The sequence below is a fragment of the Solea senegalensis genome, linkage group LG1 (assembly GCF_019176455.1).
Source record: "Solea senegalensis isolate Sse05_10M linkage group LG1, IFAPA_SoseM_1, whole genome shotgun sequence".
Taxonomy (NCBI): Eukaryota; Metazoa; Chordata; class Actinopteri; order Pleuronectiformes; family Soleidae; genus Solea; species Solea senegalensis.
The window spans coordinates 5,155,062-5,172,721 of record NC_058021.1 but is presented as its reverse complement, the minus strand read 5'-3'; the positions used below and the strand labels follow the sequence as shown (position 1 = coordinate 5,172,721).

The window sequence follows — 17,660 nt, the reverse complement described above, 5'->3', positions numbered from 1 at the left end:
ATGAACATGATATGAACAGAACCAGAAGTCTTCAAGTCCCTCACTGACAGACTTTGTAGAATCTGGTCATAGAGATTAGATTGTTTTTTCACTTCAGTGGGTTTTCTCATTAGTATTGTAAAATCCTAATGTTCACATGCCTTGAGATAATGTATTCTGTGATTAAGTCACCTCCCAAATAAAACTGAATTAATTTGACTAGTGCACATCACACTACAACTCGATCAGCATCCTTTTCTTCAAAGGTGTTCAGGTCAGGTGAGTTTTCTGAAAGGTCTTCTTTGGGAGAGTTTTAATCGTTGTTGTTTTGACTAAAAACAGTACAACAAAAACAAGTCAAGTGAACCCCGCTTCGTGCTCTCAGGTGCACGCAGCATTTCAGGACTCTGTGTGGAGAACCTGTTAATTAACCGGGCGGAATAAATTATCTGTAATTATCACCACAGGACTGAAGCACAGAGAGTAAAGCGGGGAAGATAAAATCATGTATGTTAATCAAGCCATGATAAATTGTCCATGTTCATACAAATGTGGCCCTTTAATGGGTCCCTGTGCATGCCTCACACACACACACACACACAAACAAAGTAGGCGGAGAGGGGAGTATTAATTCTATGAAGTGAGTTGGCAAGGAGACACTGCATGTAGGTAAGTGGAGTGTGTGTGCATGTCTTGTGTGTTTCTCTAGTGTCCTGTTGTCATCCTGGTCACGGTGGCAATGACATATCTTAATCTGCTTAGTTAGCGGCCAGGGGTCTTTAGCTAACGGATTATCAGGCAGATTTGAGTAATAGACTCCTCATTTGGCTTTAATGCGTTTTGCATAGAGAGCGACCTCCCCTCATCACTCTTTAAGATAAATCGGCTTCGCTGCAACAAGATAAAGGAAGAAGAAAAGAATTGTAAAGATATTAGTCTGCGAGCAACTGCATAAATCATAACATTTTGCTAATGGAGGCGAGGTTAAAACACTTACATGGGCTCTGCGGTGTACAAACACTACAATACACACAGAGAGGCTTACGTACACTGAAAAAACGAATCCAGATTCTTGGTCACACACAGTAAACCAGGCCAGCGGCTGGTTGTAATAATCTCTGCATCTAAATGGTTTGTTTTTTAAATTTATTTCTGTACAAGCACCATTGAAGCTAACATCTAGACTATGTGGACAATAGTTTCCGGACACCTGACATTACACCAACAGGGACTGTAATGATGTATTCAAATGCATATACAGTACTTTAATATGGAGTTGGTAACTCTTTTGCAGCTATATCAGATTTCTTGGAAGACTTTTCGCAAGATTATGAAGTGTTTTTATGGGAATTTGTGTCCATTCATTCTGTAGAGCAATAATGAGGTCAGACTGATGCTGGACGAGAAGGCCTGGCTCACAATCTCTGTTCCAGTTCATCCTAAAGGAGCTCGATGGGGCTGAGATCAGGTTCTGTGCGGGCCAGTCAAGTTCTTCCACACCAAACTTGTCTCACTAGGTCTTCATAGTCCTTGCTTTGTGCACTGGGACACATGTCATGTTGGAAAAGAAAAGGGTCTTCCTCAAACTATTGCCACAAAGCATAACATTGTCCAAAATGCCTTGGTATGCTGAACCGTTAGGATTGACCTTAACGTACCACAAGGGATGGAAACACTTTTTTACCACTTTTCAACTTGCTCTCTTCAATTTGTTCTTTATTATATTCAGTTATTTATTAGAATTCTTCATTAGTTTATGCATTAAGTTGATGTGGGCAAGGCCACTCTTCTTCATTTGTGTTGTAAGCTTCCATTTTAATACATAAAACACACACTCTGGCTGCTTTTTTCCCTGCTATAGAAATGGCAGCCTCTGTAAAGCAAGGCCCTTAGCCCAAAGTACATTTAAAAGGCTTATTCTAAGGCTAGAAACACTAAACCATATTTATTTTATACGTTTACGAACATAATTCTGGGTAATTCATTACATTTCTGACAATAAACCCTTCTAAATGGAACTTTTAGGGTTTTGTGGCTTAGCGATGTTAGCAAGGTAAGCTAGCTTCTGTGTTTGTGGAGATGATAGACATTTGTCTAATTTGTTGGTAACTGTATATTTTTTTTTAATGTTCGTCAAATTTGCAGAAGTAGACGTCAGAAAAAACTCTGACAGCAAAGCGTCGTGAAAAATGCTTTCATTGTCTCACTGCGGCCGGGCTGCGGACCAGTGCCCATTCTAATTTATCTTCATTCCAGTCTGGATGCCAAAAGAAAATAAACTAAACTAAACTAAATATTTAATGAACCAAAAATAGACTTTATTTATAAGAATTTTCCATATAATTTACAATAGCAAACACACACAGTGGGATATCCTGTGGTTGTGCCTGTATTTACATTTGTGTCTGTCGACACAACCTGCAGGAAATCTAGTATCGCTTTCCTTTGTGTCTCAATAATCATTTGTCTTCTTGTGTTATCATATTATTTTAGCCTCTTGAATGTTTTATCAGAAAAACACTTTTTGTGTGCTCAGATTCAGATTCATTTGTTAGTTTTTAACTGAACAACACCAATAAAACCTATTAACCTATCTCAGTTTAAATCTGCATTAGTTTCAAAGACAGTAAATGGTTATATTTTATAAAAGATTCCCATATTGTAGGATTTTACTATAAGGATGGAGACAAATATTTTTACTATGGCGAGATTGACTCCATGTGTGTGTGTGAGAGAGAGACTCATGTTTCCCTCTTAGACACACCTCATTAGAATCTTCCCTTCCACCAATGTATTTGTTTATTGCAAACAAGTGAAAGATGCATGTAAAAAAAAAAGAAGAAGCATGCCACAAAATCCAAGTCTCTTTTTTTTCATAAACACACACATGCACACACACATACGGATATTCACCCACAAACAAACACAGACAAAGCAGCCCTGGGCCCTACCACTGGCGTCACAGACACGAGTTGGCCTGTCTATGTGACATGCACAGTTTGTTTGGTAGTTTTAATTTGACAGGGCTCTGAATAGAGCCACTGAAACACACACACACACATCTGCGCCGGGCCCACACATGCGCACAAAAATTCTCAGGCCTACATACACACACACACACACACACACACACCTTTAATTTGACAGCGCTCTAACAAGAGCCTGCTGCTTGTCAAATGTTCTCCAGTGGCAGCAGGGATCCGCAGAGCCGAGGGGGTTCTGTTCAAGGACATCTGTGAAGAAACACATGCGCGCACACACACACACACACACACGCGCGCGCACTGAACAGTGTGTGAGAGGCAGCCTGCTGCACCACACAATGGGAGAGAGGCTGCACACACGCTGAGGGGTTTCTACACTGCTGTTCCTCTCACTCTCCATCTTCCTCTCTTTCTCTCTATGTCTTCCTGTCCTTTTTCTCTTTATCTAACATTCCATTGCTTCTTCTTTTTCTTTTTTTTTGCCTCTTTTAGTCTTAAGTAGAGGCTGAGGGACTGAGATAGACCAGAAGAGATTTTGATGACGGCTCCCTGTCTGGCCCAACAAGCCGATTTTCTTCTAAAACCACACACACACAGCAATTTTCTCTTCATTCTTCAATACAGAACACCACGGTACCTTTTAAGTTACTCAAAAGCGGTTAGGACTTTGGTCCTGATCCTCAGCATTTTATCATATTGAAGGTACTTGAGGGCACTTGTGATGGATTACACCTCTTTTTGTGTGTGTGTGTGGGGGAGCTCCCATGCTGTCTCAGACTCAGCTTCCACAGGACACTTTGCTCATTAGAGGAAAAAGAGGATGATTTGAGTGACTTCTCGTTGGCTCCCTGCTCCACTTGATCACAAGGCTGGTCCCGTGGAGCGAGATAGAGAAAGGCGACATTTCAACGCCATGTGTGTCACCTGTAAAAGACAGCATGACACACGGGAGTATGAATGTGTGTGTGTAAGAAGAGATGTGAATGGGAGGACTATGAAGAATAAGAAAATGGATATAGAGGTTAAAAATGTAAATTTATCTTCCAAACGAATCAATACAAACTCTAGCATTTAAACCGCAACATGGAGACACAGAAATGTAAACCTACAGAAGGCTTTGTAAAGGAATGGCCAAAAAAAATCAAAGTATGTCAGACTCAAAATCAAAATGTCAAACATTATACAATATCAGTCCAGATCGCCACAGAAAGAGGGTTCAGAGATTTGCCATGAGATCCTATCCAATACTGTGTGTGTGTGTGTGTGTGTGTGTGTGTCAGATAAAACACTGCATATCCCCATCCCATGATCTGGAAAGTGGGTTCAGAGGTTTGCATCCAAAATGTCAACATGAACATAAATATAAACACTTCTTCAATTCACTCTGACATTAAACCCAGGGAAATTGTTGCAGAGGAAAAACAGATTTCAGTTTGGGGCTTTGCATGATTTGCCAAGGTGGAGAGGCGAAACATTAACCTGCTTCAAGGTGTTGAATGCATTTTTTGATAAAACTGGCACAAATGTGACTCCAAAATGAAGATGTCTGCAGGTCTTGTGATGATAAAAAGCCGCCCAGCTTATTTGAATCCTGTAAATCACAGCTAAAAGTCAATGTGTAAAGCCAAGGTCTATGAAACTATCAGCGTGGAATAGAGAACATAGACGATATGTTACCGCATTGCCAAGTGCTACCACTTAATACCATTAATCTTGGTGCCCTCCCCCATCTCTCTCACTCCATCTCTGCGCTGGAGTGTTCAGCGTCCTCTAAAAGTATGGATCTTGACCGCAGCCATTTTCCTCGGAAGAGGGAAAGGCTAAAGAGAAAGCGCTGACCCCTCTTCGCTGCAATTTTCCCCTCATCAACTTGTGAGACTTCATTAACTTCCATGGTGTAATTTCTTCCTCAGTGCGTTTCTAAAAGCGGGGGCGTTATGACGGCATCTCATATCCAACCCTTCTGTTCTTCTTGTCTCATTTTTTCATCTCCCACTCTGAACTGAGAACTGATTCTTCACAAAAATGTGGATGTCATTTGTAATGTTTTTTTAAAAAAAGGAATCATTTTACAAATCTAATGTTGCCGTTAACCTGCAGACGTTATTTCTTAGTGCACCACAACAGTGAGGATATCTCCCGACAGACAACATTTCACAGCCTTAATCCCTCAGGAGCACAGACTAAAATAACTAGTGCTGAACCTTACGGTGGTCCGTGGGCTTGATGCACAGTTGAGGCCTCTGTGAAATGTTGCATGATGGGAACTGTGAGGTGAGGCAATGCTGCCCTCTTTAGGAATATTAGCGCCACTGTTTGTAGAACATACCTTCCACATTTTGAATTTGCCTCGTGATTGTTGCAGCAGTCTGCATGGTGATTGATTTCACTTTATGCATTAACAGGTATGTGAGGGTATTTTAAAGTAAGTGATGTTAAGGATCACTTAAATCATTTGTTTGTGCACGAACATGGAAACTCATCTCCAAACTTTAGATTATTTGTTATTAATTGGTAATTAATTGATTAAATCAAAAACCTGACAATAAACCATCTAATGTGAGGCTCAGAAGACATGTTTGTGCATGTTCTTGTAATGTTTTCATCAGCTGTGTACAGGGAACTGGCTCTTTGTGGTATTTGTGTTATGTTCTTTGATTATGTGAACAGACTTCTTGTCTGTTTTATAAATATAAACTTTAAATAAAATATATATTAAAAAAAAAGACTTGACATGATCTAAGAGAGTGGTCACTGCCCTAAATGACCTTTTATAGCATCTTACAGTATCTTCAATGATTACACAACTTTTCAGAGTTTTATTAACTCATATATCTTTAGATTAGAGGGACAGGTTTGCTAATTATTTAACACAAACTTCAGAAAGTACTTCATTGTATGGGCAGTTGATTTGTTCCTTGTGGGTTTTTAACACTGCACAGCTATTTACAAACATATAGTGAATAGAATCCAAAATGTAAGTGATTGATATCAAGTGATTTTACATACTACACAATATGAATGGATAACAACTTAGAGCTTGACGTTTTCAGGGGATGATTTATTTGTAAAGGATTATTTTATCTCGTACATTACCAGGTATAGAGTCTAAATACTTGCTCCACAACTGCCTAAAGAAGAACATGTCCTCTCTCATCTCACACAAATGTCAGTGATCTGTCAGTCAGTGATCAGAGCAGCGCGTCTCAGTACAGTAAGCAATGTTCACCTGTCTCTTTCTCCTTTTTCTTCCTCGTGGCTCAACATGAAACATAGAAACAAGGTCCAGGCCTAGTGCAGAGACAAATACCAACCACTCACTCTTACAAATGTCAAACTTGACATGACCAAGACAGTCAATAAACATCCCTGCAGGACCAATTCAGAGGCGCACTCCTCAAACAGTCGGTGACGTGTCATGACAGGAGATGAGGGGAAACGGAAGGAACTTTATCTGCCTCTGGTTTTAAGATCACGGAGACACTTATGTTTTTTTCCCGATGTCGTCCTTCACTCTGATGACGTTTATTACATGCAGGCCCTCTGGTCATCAGCAAGTGAGCAAGATGAAGGAACCATGCTAAAATAAAACCTTGCTCTTTTAAAAGAGCGCTCATAAACTGTCCCTGTCTCCAACACTAACTTTAAAGGCTCCATAAAAAAAAATACATATTCCATGTTTTAATCGTGTTAAAACTGTATTACTTGTTCCATTATACCTTGCTATATAGCAAATAAATCAAAGATCTTACCGATGAAGGTAAAATTCCAACAAAATCCCAAACGTCCTGCTCATCTTGTTCAACTTAACGTTTAGGTTTCGAGACAGATTTCTGCCTCAGAGGCCAAATACCTGTATTTTTCCACCAGATTTACTCTTCAAAGACAGGTGAAACATCTTCAACTTAGCTCAAGCACGTCCAGTAGCCTACTGCTAACTACAGAAGATGACTATGACCTTCACAGACATTCATACATTCACCTTCTACTGCTTTATCCTCCACATGAGCTTCGCGGGGTACACCCTGGACAGGTCACAGAGACAAACAGCTATCCACTCTCACACCTACAGTCAATTTACAGTCTGCACTTCACCTAATCCCTAAATATGCATGTTTTTGGACTGTGGGAGGAACCCACACACACACACACACACACAGGGAGCCTTCACAAACACATGAACAATATATTTTATGAGCATTCTGATTTATTGAAGGCACATCAGTTAAAAAGTACAAATAGGTTGTGCTGAACACATACATTCAAAGTCAATCACCTCTTTGCCTTAACTGAATCCGTTTTCAAAAACCACATTAGGGGCTGTTTATTCTAATGGTGTGCATGTACTTCATTATTCAAAGAAAACATTAACTGATTAATTATTCCAAATTCTCAAAGTTGCCTTTATTGCAATCACCTTTGCACGCTTACCCTTTACAGCTTAAATATACAGATTATTATTTCCCAACAATTTCATTTATTATCACTACTACTCGTCTACAATCCATTACATTTAACAGCAATATTAAATACCATTTAAATCACCCAAAATAACTTAAATATCCCAGTGTATAGCAGTTGTTTGTATAGTCATTTTTATATGTGGCGTACGACTACCGAGTGTGCTATATTAAGCCTCTGTGCCAAGGACATGTGAGACACAGGATTTCACGGGACTGGGTTAAGTTCAGCACATATTATGTAGAATCTTCCCACTATGTGCACTGAGACAGAGAAACATTCTATACAAGTTCAGTGCAAATTCCAGCTACCTTGACAACACTTTTATACTCATCTTCTTAGCAGAGACCACTGAGGAAAAATGAAGTTAGACACTAAAGACAGACCCCAAAATCCTGTAAGTCTCACTGATCTTGAACTCGGTGTCTCCTTTTCATCTCAGTCCCTTGTAAGTCTTTCACGCAAGCAACCAGGAAATCTCGGCACTTGAGGGCATACTGCTCAGGAAAATCTCGGAAATGGCCAACATGGGGACTGGAGACAAAATTGAAATTGTCCACAGGGACATCCTTGAGCTTCAAGGTTTCCATGAAGAGCTCGATGTCCGAGTGTCTGACAACTTGATCCGCTTTGGAATATATGAAGAAATGAGGCCAGACCGGTGGCCTGTCCTGCACGGCATCATAGTGGTTCTTGTGGATGAACTTGGTCAACGGGTAAAGCACGATTCGCAGCAGGAAAATAACCACGGCAAAAACTGCGAGGAGGAGGAAGCGCAAAAGAGGACTCACGCGTGGTCCCAACACGGATGTCATTGCACGCAGGGCCCCCGGAATGTCCCTACTACCTGGGGCGCTGTCCACAACAGCCCCCAGCACACTGAGGGAACTGAACTGTTTGTCGCTGTGCAGCAACTCTATAATGTACCGGTACAGCATAAAGCCACCATTACTGAATACATGGAAAAAAATAGGACTGTTCTCCACCTCATAGTCATAGAGAATCTCCAGCAGCTTCAGGGCCATCCCACGCAGCTCCTTGTAGCCAATCGGCTCCGAGATAAAGAGTGTTTTCAGGGGAGCGGTGTAGCGGATGATGACACATCCCTAAAAGAGAAGACCCAATAGAAGGAATGAATTAAAGAGGTGCATACGAGGTTTACTGGTTTTTGTGATATTTGTTGTGATTACGCTGATCTTTGTGAATAGAAACACTATGACATTGTTTGCATTCTATAAATATTTCTCAATCACTTTATTGGAACACATCAAGAAAATAGGGGGGAAGATGCATGCAGGTTTTAAATAACACATTTTTCAGCTCCTACAGGTTCAAGTGTCAAGTATTTAGTGTGAACACTTGCGCATGGTTGATTTATATTACATTACATTACATGTCATTTAGCAGACGCTTTTATCCAAAGCGACTTACAATGGAATCAAGTACAATTAGCCAGGGGTGGAATCGAACTTGCGACCATGATGTCTTTGGTACACAAGGTAGGGTCTTAACCACTGAGCCACTCCACCCTTATATAATTGGTAAAACCTGCGTTTGTCCTACTATTTCACATTATTTAAAATATTCAAGTGAGGCTGTATTAATCAATTAAGTGTGTGCATAGAGTTTGAAAGTCTTTGAGAAAAAGAGGTTAGAAATCGTACTTGTGTAATTATCTTACTGCACTGGCAGATAATTTCACTTGTTTATAGTCTATATCTTCTATTTATTTCTCATATTTAGACAGGGCTTTTTTGCAGGGTCCATCCTCTTCTATATATGTTATGAAACACAATACAGTGGCGCCTCTGTCTTAATTGTACGCACAGTGATGAAACACAGCTGTCAATACAGAAATAAAGCACTAAAAAAAATAGCTTAGCTAATTAGTTTTGACCTGCTCGTTGTAGATGGCGCTATACTTGGAAAGGTGCTTGTCTTTGCAGCCAGCCCAGCCCAGCAGTATCACCACTGGCTCCTTTGTCCCCTGCCAGTGTCTCTCTGAAAACAAAGCGGACAACAACAACAGTAACGGTTAGCACAGCTGTCACTGCGGGCTCAGCTAAAGTGAAGCTAACAAACGTGTGTGCGCGGGTTGTTAACTTCCGCAGCGAACACGCTGTCGTGGTTTTTAGCGTTTACGTTGAGCTAACTGTGACATAAATGCGCATGTCAGCGATACAATGACAAAATGATGATCACCGGTTGTCCCCGCATCTGGAAACACGATGTTGTAGTCAATTTCATCTTCAGCCATCTCTGTGCTCGATATTATCAGCTGCTCTTGTTCTCTAACGTCAGAGTTTGTATCATTTATCAGTTATTCACAGCTCAAGGCTGATGTACACCGAGTTCTAATGAATGACTTCTTCTTCACGGCTGCTGCTGCTGCTTCGTCGTTTCTTAAAAAGGGTCAAGTTAAAATTGGATTACCGCCCCCTGCTGTATGGTAGTTGCTATTGTAGTACTGCACTCTCACAGCCGGCCTCGCACCAGGATAAATGACATGCACCTGTTTCGCATAGGCATAGGTGGAAAGTAATGAATTACATTTACTCACGTTACTGTAATTGTGTAGGTGTTATGTGTACTGCTACTTAAAATTACAATTTGTAATTTAAGTTTAACTTTAATTTTAAATTTTACTTTTGAATGTTGGCCTGAATTAAAAAAAAAAATATGAACCACTCACCAGAACTTTTGGCAGTGAATGAGGACAGGTGTTTACATATTTTATTTTGTCAGCACTTTATTTTGTAAAGGTTTAAATGCTATAAATGTCAGATGATTGAAGACTGAGTTTTGCTCCTGAGTGTAACCAGTAGAAACATCAAATTGATATATAATGAACCCGTTAAATTGATATTGAGGAAAATTATATCATCACATATATTATTTGATTGGAATTAGTTGTTGTTGCCCAATTAATTATTGCCCAGCCCTGTGTAATACAGTAACAGCCTATAATCAATTCAATTTCCATGTGTCTCTCTGTACTCTTACTGTTTTTCCAAATGATACCAGAGGAGTAAATAAAGATTGAGGGAATCTCTTTATTTTTCTTTAACAACAGGTTTTCATACAACATATGGTATGTGGAGTAAAACCAATCACCATCATCTCTTTGGCCGTTGCTGAAAACATGATGACATCATTCAATGGAAAGGGGCTCCACTGCACTGCAATGTGTTGCTGCTTTTACAAACTGAAGTCACAGACGCCATAATTGTGAATGTTGTAGTTTCACAGGTTGATTACAAGGTCAACAAGAGAAGACCACTCAAATCAATGACCTATACAATTCAAAACAAAAAGATCATTACATTATACTGAGCTTCTGCATATGTCAAGACCAAGAAAACTAAGAAATACTTTGGCTGTGGGGCCACAAAATGTTGGGCATCAGTGTGTTTTAACTATTAATTACTGCTCACAATAGTTGCTAATTAGTTTTCATTTCATCAATGAATGAAAAAATCAATAAATCAGTACATTTATATTTCTATTGGAACTTTTAACCCAACGAGAAAATGAAAATAACCATACAAGTGGTTCTTTTCTTCAGCAAAATGCACACATGTTCATAAATCAAGTGCTGATACACCATCTTAGTCAATATCTGCAAAAATGGAGCTGAAATTGTTGAGAATATGATCATTTATCACAAATATGTTTCAGACAAATCAAAACTTCACCTGTTAATAGTATTCCATAAAAATAAAAAAAAGCAAAACCACCAGAGCTTTGAAAATGTGACAAGTTATCAAAATTAAAACAAAACAAATATAAGTTCAGCAGGTTCAATCTACTGGGTAACATGGAGGTCGAAATTTCACAGATAGTCTTTGAGATTTTTCAGTCTGCCTCATTGTCATCCAATAATCCATGATGCTGGCATGTTTTTTTGTTTTTTTTAAAAGCATACATTGTGAATTTACACTTGTTTTAACTGTGAGCAAACGCTACATTTTGCTTTCCCACACCATCTCCATCTTCTGCGTGTGAGCCTTGGATGACTTAGAGAAGGTGCTTTTAACCACGTTGAGTGGCGCCGCTTTGCCGCTGAGATAAACCTTATTGAGACAGGAAGGGAGCCACAACTGCCCGTCCTCCTCGTTCTTCTCTTCAGCTCCCACTCTGTCCTTCTGGACAAAGGTACAAGAGTAAGCAAAAATGTATCCCGTCATAAAGGCGTCAAACCCTGCTCGGTGTGTCCCGGCGTCTGCCTTCTTCTGAGCATCAAGCCCAGCTGAGGGGTCACTAAACTTCTCTTTTCCTTCAAAGAATTTGTTTTCTTCACTCTTGTCTGTATTCATTTTTCCGTTTGTTTCCTCACCAGCATTTCTTACAGAATGTCTTGCGCCTGTGTTGTCCTCACTTACTCCATTCCCCTCATGTGCTGTTTTCATGTCTCCAACTTCATTCTGTTGAGCGTTTCCATCACTGTCCATCACTGGTCCACTTTGTGAGGCCAGATCAACAGTCATCTTTTGCTGTTCATCTGCTCTTTCATCTTGATCCACCTCCATGTGGGGTATTTTGTTTTCTGGGGCACAGTCTAAAATGGAGGAACCCTCTGCTTCCTCTCCTTTACCTCTTTTCTTCTCTCGGCGTCTCTTCCTCTTTTTTCGCTTGTCATCCTTGTTGCTCTCATCCTGGAGGATGATAAGGTCTGTGTCGTGCGATAATGGACACTGGGAACCATTTGGACACCAGCCAAACGCCTGTCAAACAAACACACAAAAAGAGAGGACAACTTTATATCAATTAAGGATTTTATATAGATTACAACAAGAAGTCTACTTTGCTTGTCTGATCTGGACAGAAACAAAAATAGCACTTTCTTAATAGTACCATGTTTGACACTTACGGAGAAGCGCTCGCAGATGTCAGTCTGTCCCTCAGAAGAGGCAACAACTGGACACACTCTGAAGTCCACATAGCTGGACATGGGACCAGCATATTTACAAAACTCCACATGAACATGATGCGCAGTCCCTCCAGAAGTCAGACTGCGACTGTTATCCAGCTTACTGGAGGGTGGACGACATGAAATATGGAAACATTAAAAACACTTAAACAAAAGCAAACATCAACAGCATCAACTCCCTTTCTTTAGTTGTCAGTTGTACAAGTCCAATAAGTGTTTTGGGTCGACAGATATATTATATGTTTTCAAACACAAGCAAGAAACAAAGTTGTGATTCATTTGTCAAACATATCTCTTTGAATTATCAGGTTTATTCATTCAAAGATAATATTGGGTGTTTCAGAATTGGCAGTAGCCATAGTCAGAAATAGGTCATCACTTCCTTTGACATTCCATTGGTTATATTGAACAGAAACAGCAATCCCCTACTAACCATTTCTTAAAGGCATACTCCAGATAGGAGGCACTGAGTCGCAGCTCAAACTCAGTGACGTATTTGGTGTCATAGACGCCTGCAGGAAACATCTCAGACAGGTCGGCTGTAAATGTGGCCAGGCGTTCAGGCAGATGAGCATAAAAACACTAGTGGAGAGAAAGAGAGAGAATAAATTGCATTTAGAAGAATGACACTTATCAAATGTAAAATGTATTCAACTATAAAGCAAGATGGTACATAGTCTTTGCAAAATTAAATAGCCTTCCACCTCGTATATTATGTGAAGTAAACACATATGGGATGGTTGTCCCCATTTGTGGCCCTGTGCAAATATGTCTTTTTTGTGATTGACCACTGAAACACTCGTGTGGAAGATAAAGCAATAGTGAATGAATTAGAAGATTAGAATAGAGTTGCTTAGGAAGAAAGGCAACAACAGCATACTTTGTGGAGCAGCCAGTGCAGAAAAATAAATAAAACATATTTATTAATATCTAACTAAATTCATTTTCACCAACCTGGTAAAGGAAAGCAATGTCTATGAGGCCATTGTGGAGCACCAGGGGTTTCCGGGCACGCAGCAGTTCAGTGAATAAGGCCCTGATGTGGACACCTTGGTTGTCAGACCCTCCCTGAATAAAGAGCAGAAAGACAAAAGGTCAGTTAAATATTAAGTTCTGTAAAAATGTACTTTTACAGTCTCCAGTTCAATGTAATACTGGTAAAGACAGGTGCAATACTGAGCACAATGGCTAAAAAACACACAGCACAAATACGAAAAAGCAAGAACCATCATTACCTTATTATTGCCTTTGCAGTAAGATATTCCATGTGCATACTGCTTGTTAAAGTCAAATCCATGCTGCACCAAGAACTGGACTGACTGGGGCTCAATGATGTACTCCTCTGAACACAACAGTGTGAGGTTATAAACCTGGACCAGGTAAGTGTCTGCAACCTGACGAGGGGAATTACAGAGAGATAAATGGAAAAATCCTGCACTTTTAACTTTTCACAGAGGTTTTCTTAAGTTAGACAGATATCGTACACTGTTCGATGTTGTACCTTGAGGTCCTGTTTCTTAAAGCAGGCAATTCCCAGAGAGAGGATGGAGCGAGAGCGTGCAGCATGGCATATGGCTTTATATCGGTCTTCAATAGATCTGAAACATTGGATTGGAAAATCTTTATAGCCCCTGAGGTGCAATTTTGTTTAATACATTAATGTAGAGTATGAAACAAACAAGCACAGCAAACTCAAATATATAGAAACAACACAAAACAACATGACAGAAGAAACGTTCACTAGCTTCCAATGCTTCTTGTTTGGCAGCCAATTACAGTCAGGTGTGAAAAGTAGTACAGAGCAGAACAGTCGATCTAAAGTGTTTTTACTCACTCGGCCAGCAAAGCTTTTCTGTTCCCAAGACCACTCAGCTCCTTAACACAACAGAGACCCGTTAAGTTTATTAATTGCATTACTATTATCACGTGACAATGATGCTCAGTGAGAGGCTGTCAGTCACAATGACCCAAATCTGTACACACGTAACTTTTACTCACCGTGTCCAGTGCAATGAAGGACGACGTTTTAATGGCCACTACCATAGCAGGCCAAAGCTCTTTAAAGTTGTCGTTCTGGACATCGATGACTGGGACAACCAATGACGATGCCATGTTTGATCGATTCAGTGTAGAATGGCGGCAACGCTTTTTATGCAGCTGAAGCGATGTTGGTGCTACCAATGCTAATAACAGTGTTGACTAACTTATCCAACTAACTTGCAAACTATTTCATCGGCTCTGCTCTCTACACACATTATACTATCACAAATAACGTAATACTTTATTAATAATGTGGCCTTAAATGTAATTGTCTCTGGTCGATAACTCACAATCATGCTCTCAATGGCTAAACCGTAAACATATCAACGTGCTTCCCGGGGTCCTTTGACAAACAACACATATACATTTGACGTCTGCCAGAGCGCAAATAATATTTTGCCTCTATGTGTACGTGCGAAATAGTCGCCCTCAATGAAAACTAAAATTTAATCAATTACTGTGTAATGTGTGATTTCATTTATTTTCTATATTTACTTTTTGGCTCTCATTAAAATCTTTTCAGACAGGCGTTTACAGTGGGCACACATAAACACTGCGTCACTATACTCATCCATCGAAGAGAAGTGCGCCATTTTGGCTCAAACAAAGTGAGAAACATTTCGATCTCAGCTAAAATGCTTAAAATTAGACGGTTAAAAATGATGTGAACATCTACAGGATAGCACGCTGGTTTCCATTGGTGAATAGTTAATGTAAATCTAACTTTTTAATAGTTTTACACGGCGTATATCTTTAAATAGTAATGATTACAATCCCCAGCCGAGCTTCATTTACAGCCAAGCACTCCTAATCTATTATCAACTAATTTCACCTTTACTATTAGTTGTAAACTGCTGTAATGGGTGGCTGCTCCGCTCCAAACTGCTCAAACTCAACCAGCATTGGCAAACAGCTATTCAGATTTCCCAAAGACCCTATTCGTAAGAAAAAGTGGGTGGTGAACTGTCGTCGTGACTTCGAACCAACACCTCATTCCAGACTCTGCCAGGTAAGTTTCCACCCAGATCACCATTAAAGCTAATGTTAGTGTGCATGTAGACCGTGGACACTGCATGATGAATAAAGTTAAGGTTTATTGATTTGTCAATTCTTATGGTAAGATATCTTTTGGTTTATCTTACATTTAGATGTATTAGTGTTTGCATTATCTTTGTTTTTATTGTGGGTTATATCATTTTTAGTAAACCAGTGTGTGTGTGTATGTCATTGTTGTTTCTCCAAGGACCATTTTGAGCAGAGCCAGTTTGAGGAGATAGCCAGGTCTCCAGCCGGGGGTAAAAAGCTGAAGCCCAATGCCATCCCTACTCTCTTCAGTGTTGGAGACCCTCCTTACCCTGCAGTAACCACCCCACACATCCTGCTGCCCCTGAAACCTGAACCAGGTGATTGAATATAGACTCAACCTAATCTGCTCGTCCAGGACCACAAACATGTTGAATAATGTGCTTGGCAATAAAACAAGAACTGTAGCAAAGGAAATCCATACTTATAAGATGCTTTTTGTCCCTAATAGGAAAGGAGAAGAAATTTGGGGACCATGGCTATGCCAGATGCAAACCTCTGTCTGGTGCAGTAGAAGATGATGCAGAGGGAACAGGCGAGGACCAGCAGTCCTGCACACAGTGTGAAATCCTCAAGAAACAGCTGGAACAGGAGATGAAGCACACTGCAAGGCTACAGAAGGAGGTAGGATGGATGTTAGGGTTGCTTTCATCCAACAAATCACTGTTTCCTTTTTTACATCACTGTCAAAGCTGAGCAGCAATGCATAGTACATTTTCTGATCTAAACAGACAATTTTCCACTTTGTGTGTACCAGGCAGAGGAGATGAAGAAACGTCTTTATCGTCTGGACCGGATCGAGAGGGGCCTACAGAACTTTCTTTACGAGGATCAGATTCGTGCCCTGTGCCTCACCAAGCGCTCCCGCCGGGCAGTCTGGTCCCCAGAGACCATCCTGAAGGCCCGCAAGATCCGCTGTGCAGTCGGCACCAAAGGCTATGAGTATTTGAGAGAGCTTGGATATCCACTGCCTTCATACAGGACTCTATGTAACCGCCTGGAGACTAAGATCATGGTGACGACTGACATGAGCTGTGAAGAGCTGGCAGAGTTGGGACTTGGTCTCGTGGCCACCTGTGACAGTCATACAGAAGGTGTGGGGGACAACGATGAGGAAGAACTGATGCGTGTTTTGTCCTGATCCTGACGGTTTATGTGACCTGTTGACTTTAACCAAAGGGAGAATGTTCATAATTTACTCGGACATTTACAGATTTATTGTTAAATAAAAGGAGATGGACCACTGTGCTTCTTATCTTCTCTTTGAAAGTTTAATATATTAATATAAAATGCTTTTCTTGACAGATTTTGAGTTCACAGGTTGAGTGTGTGATTTACGCTAAAACACAGCTGTGCTTTGTGACATACCAGGGCCGAGTTTATGCTGTAAGTGTTTTGTTGCATTAGCTGCAGTATAAGCATGAACATGTGACGAGACATGACATGTAATCCGGATAAAGATGACTGTCACGGAGAAGTCAAGAGTGTGTGTTAAGTAAAGACATATTTGCACAAAGGCGGTTTCATTTTTTTTTTTTTCCTGTGCCCAAGTGTCACTCATCTGCATGAATAAATGTTTCCCTTTAAAAATGTCTTTTGAAATTTGAAAATCACACCGTCAGGTTTGGATAGAGAGCAGCTACAGATAATCTATTCAGCTAGTTTATAGTTTTATGCACTGTGAAGAGAACAATGCAATGACATGCAATATCGTGTTCACTGCCTACCTATAATTTAGTGCCAAACTTAATTCCGACGCCACTCAAAATGATAAAGCTGTTGACAGGTTTCAATGCGCTTGACTCGTATATACTGTTTCTATTCCTCAATCACCAAGACACTAAAGTCATGCAAAGGTGTTGCACATTTATTTCCACTTGCCATACATCCAGGTTATATTTCCATCCACATATTCCCAAGCCTCTCTCAGATCAAAAATATTAAATTGTATACGACCTTGTGCGTCGTCTAACACGTTGCGAGCCGAGAACCATCTATTTGTCTAGCAAACCATCTATTTATCTATAATAGCTTAACATTTTCTAGCAAACCATCTATTTATCTATAATAGCTTAACATTATCATAAAAAGTATCAAAGGCCCACAGTGCCCTTTATCTAACAACATCAAAGGTCCACGATACCACATCAAAGAGCAACTGCGACAGTTAAGTCCTTAATTGT

General features: G+C 40.1%; 3 protein-coding genes across 3 annotated transcripts; 1 reads left to right on the top strand and 2 right to left on the bottom strand.

The window, feature by feature from the left end:
• Positions 1 to 7,148: 7,148 nt before the first annotated feature.
• tmem53 (transmembrane protein 53) lies at positions 7,149 to 9,823 on the bottom strand. The gene is made up of 3 exons (XM_044034453.1): positions 9,627 to 9,823; positions 9,322 to 9,425; positions 7,149 to 8,530 (listed from the first exon to the last, which is right to left on the bottom strand). Exons 1-3 carry the CDS (start codon positions 9,679 to 9,681, stop codon positions 7,829 to 7,831), a joined length of 861 nt encoding a protein of 286 aa, XP_043890388.1. The 5' UTR covers positions 9,682 to 9,823; the 3' UTR covers positions 7,149 to 7,828.
• A 630-nt stretch (positions 9,824 to 10,453) lies between these two features.
• toe1 (target of EGR1, exonuclease) lies at positions 10,454 to 14,763 on the bottom strand. Its single transcript, XM_044024675.1, has 8 exons — positions 14,353 to 14,763; positions 14,189 to 14,229; positions 13,856 to 13,952; positions 13,590 to 13,748; positions 13,309 to 13,422; positions 12,788 to 12,936; positions 12,295 to 12,457; positions 10,454 to 12,148 (listed from the first exon to the last, which is right to left on the bottom strand). Exons 1-8 carry the CDS (start codon positions 14,464 to 14,466, stop codon positions 11,387 to 11,389), a joined length of 1,599 nt encoding a protein of 532 aa, XP_043880610.1. The 5' UTR covers positions 14,467 to 14,763; the 3' UTR covers positions 10,454 to 11,386.
• Positions 14,764 to 14,975: 212 nt separating this feature from the next.
• On the top strand, positions 14,976 to 16,993 carry si:ch73-382f3.1 (uncharacterized protein LOC100151273 homolog). Its single transcript, XM_044035368.1, has 4 exons — positions 14,976 to 15,403; positions 15,638 to 15,797; positions 15,929 to 16,101; positions 16,235 to 16,993. Exons 1-4 carry the CDS (start codon positions 15,254 to 15,256, stop codon positions 16,616 to 16,618), a joined length of 867 nt encoding a protein of 288 aa, XP_043891303.1. The 5' UTR covers positions 14,976 to 15,253; the 3' UTR covers positions 16,619 to 16,993.
• Positions 16,994 to 17,660: the final 667 nt, after the last annotated feature.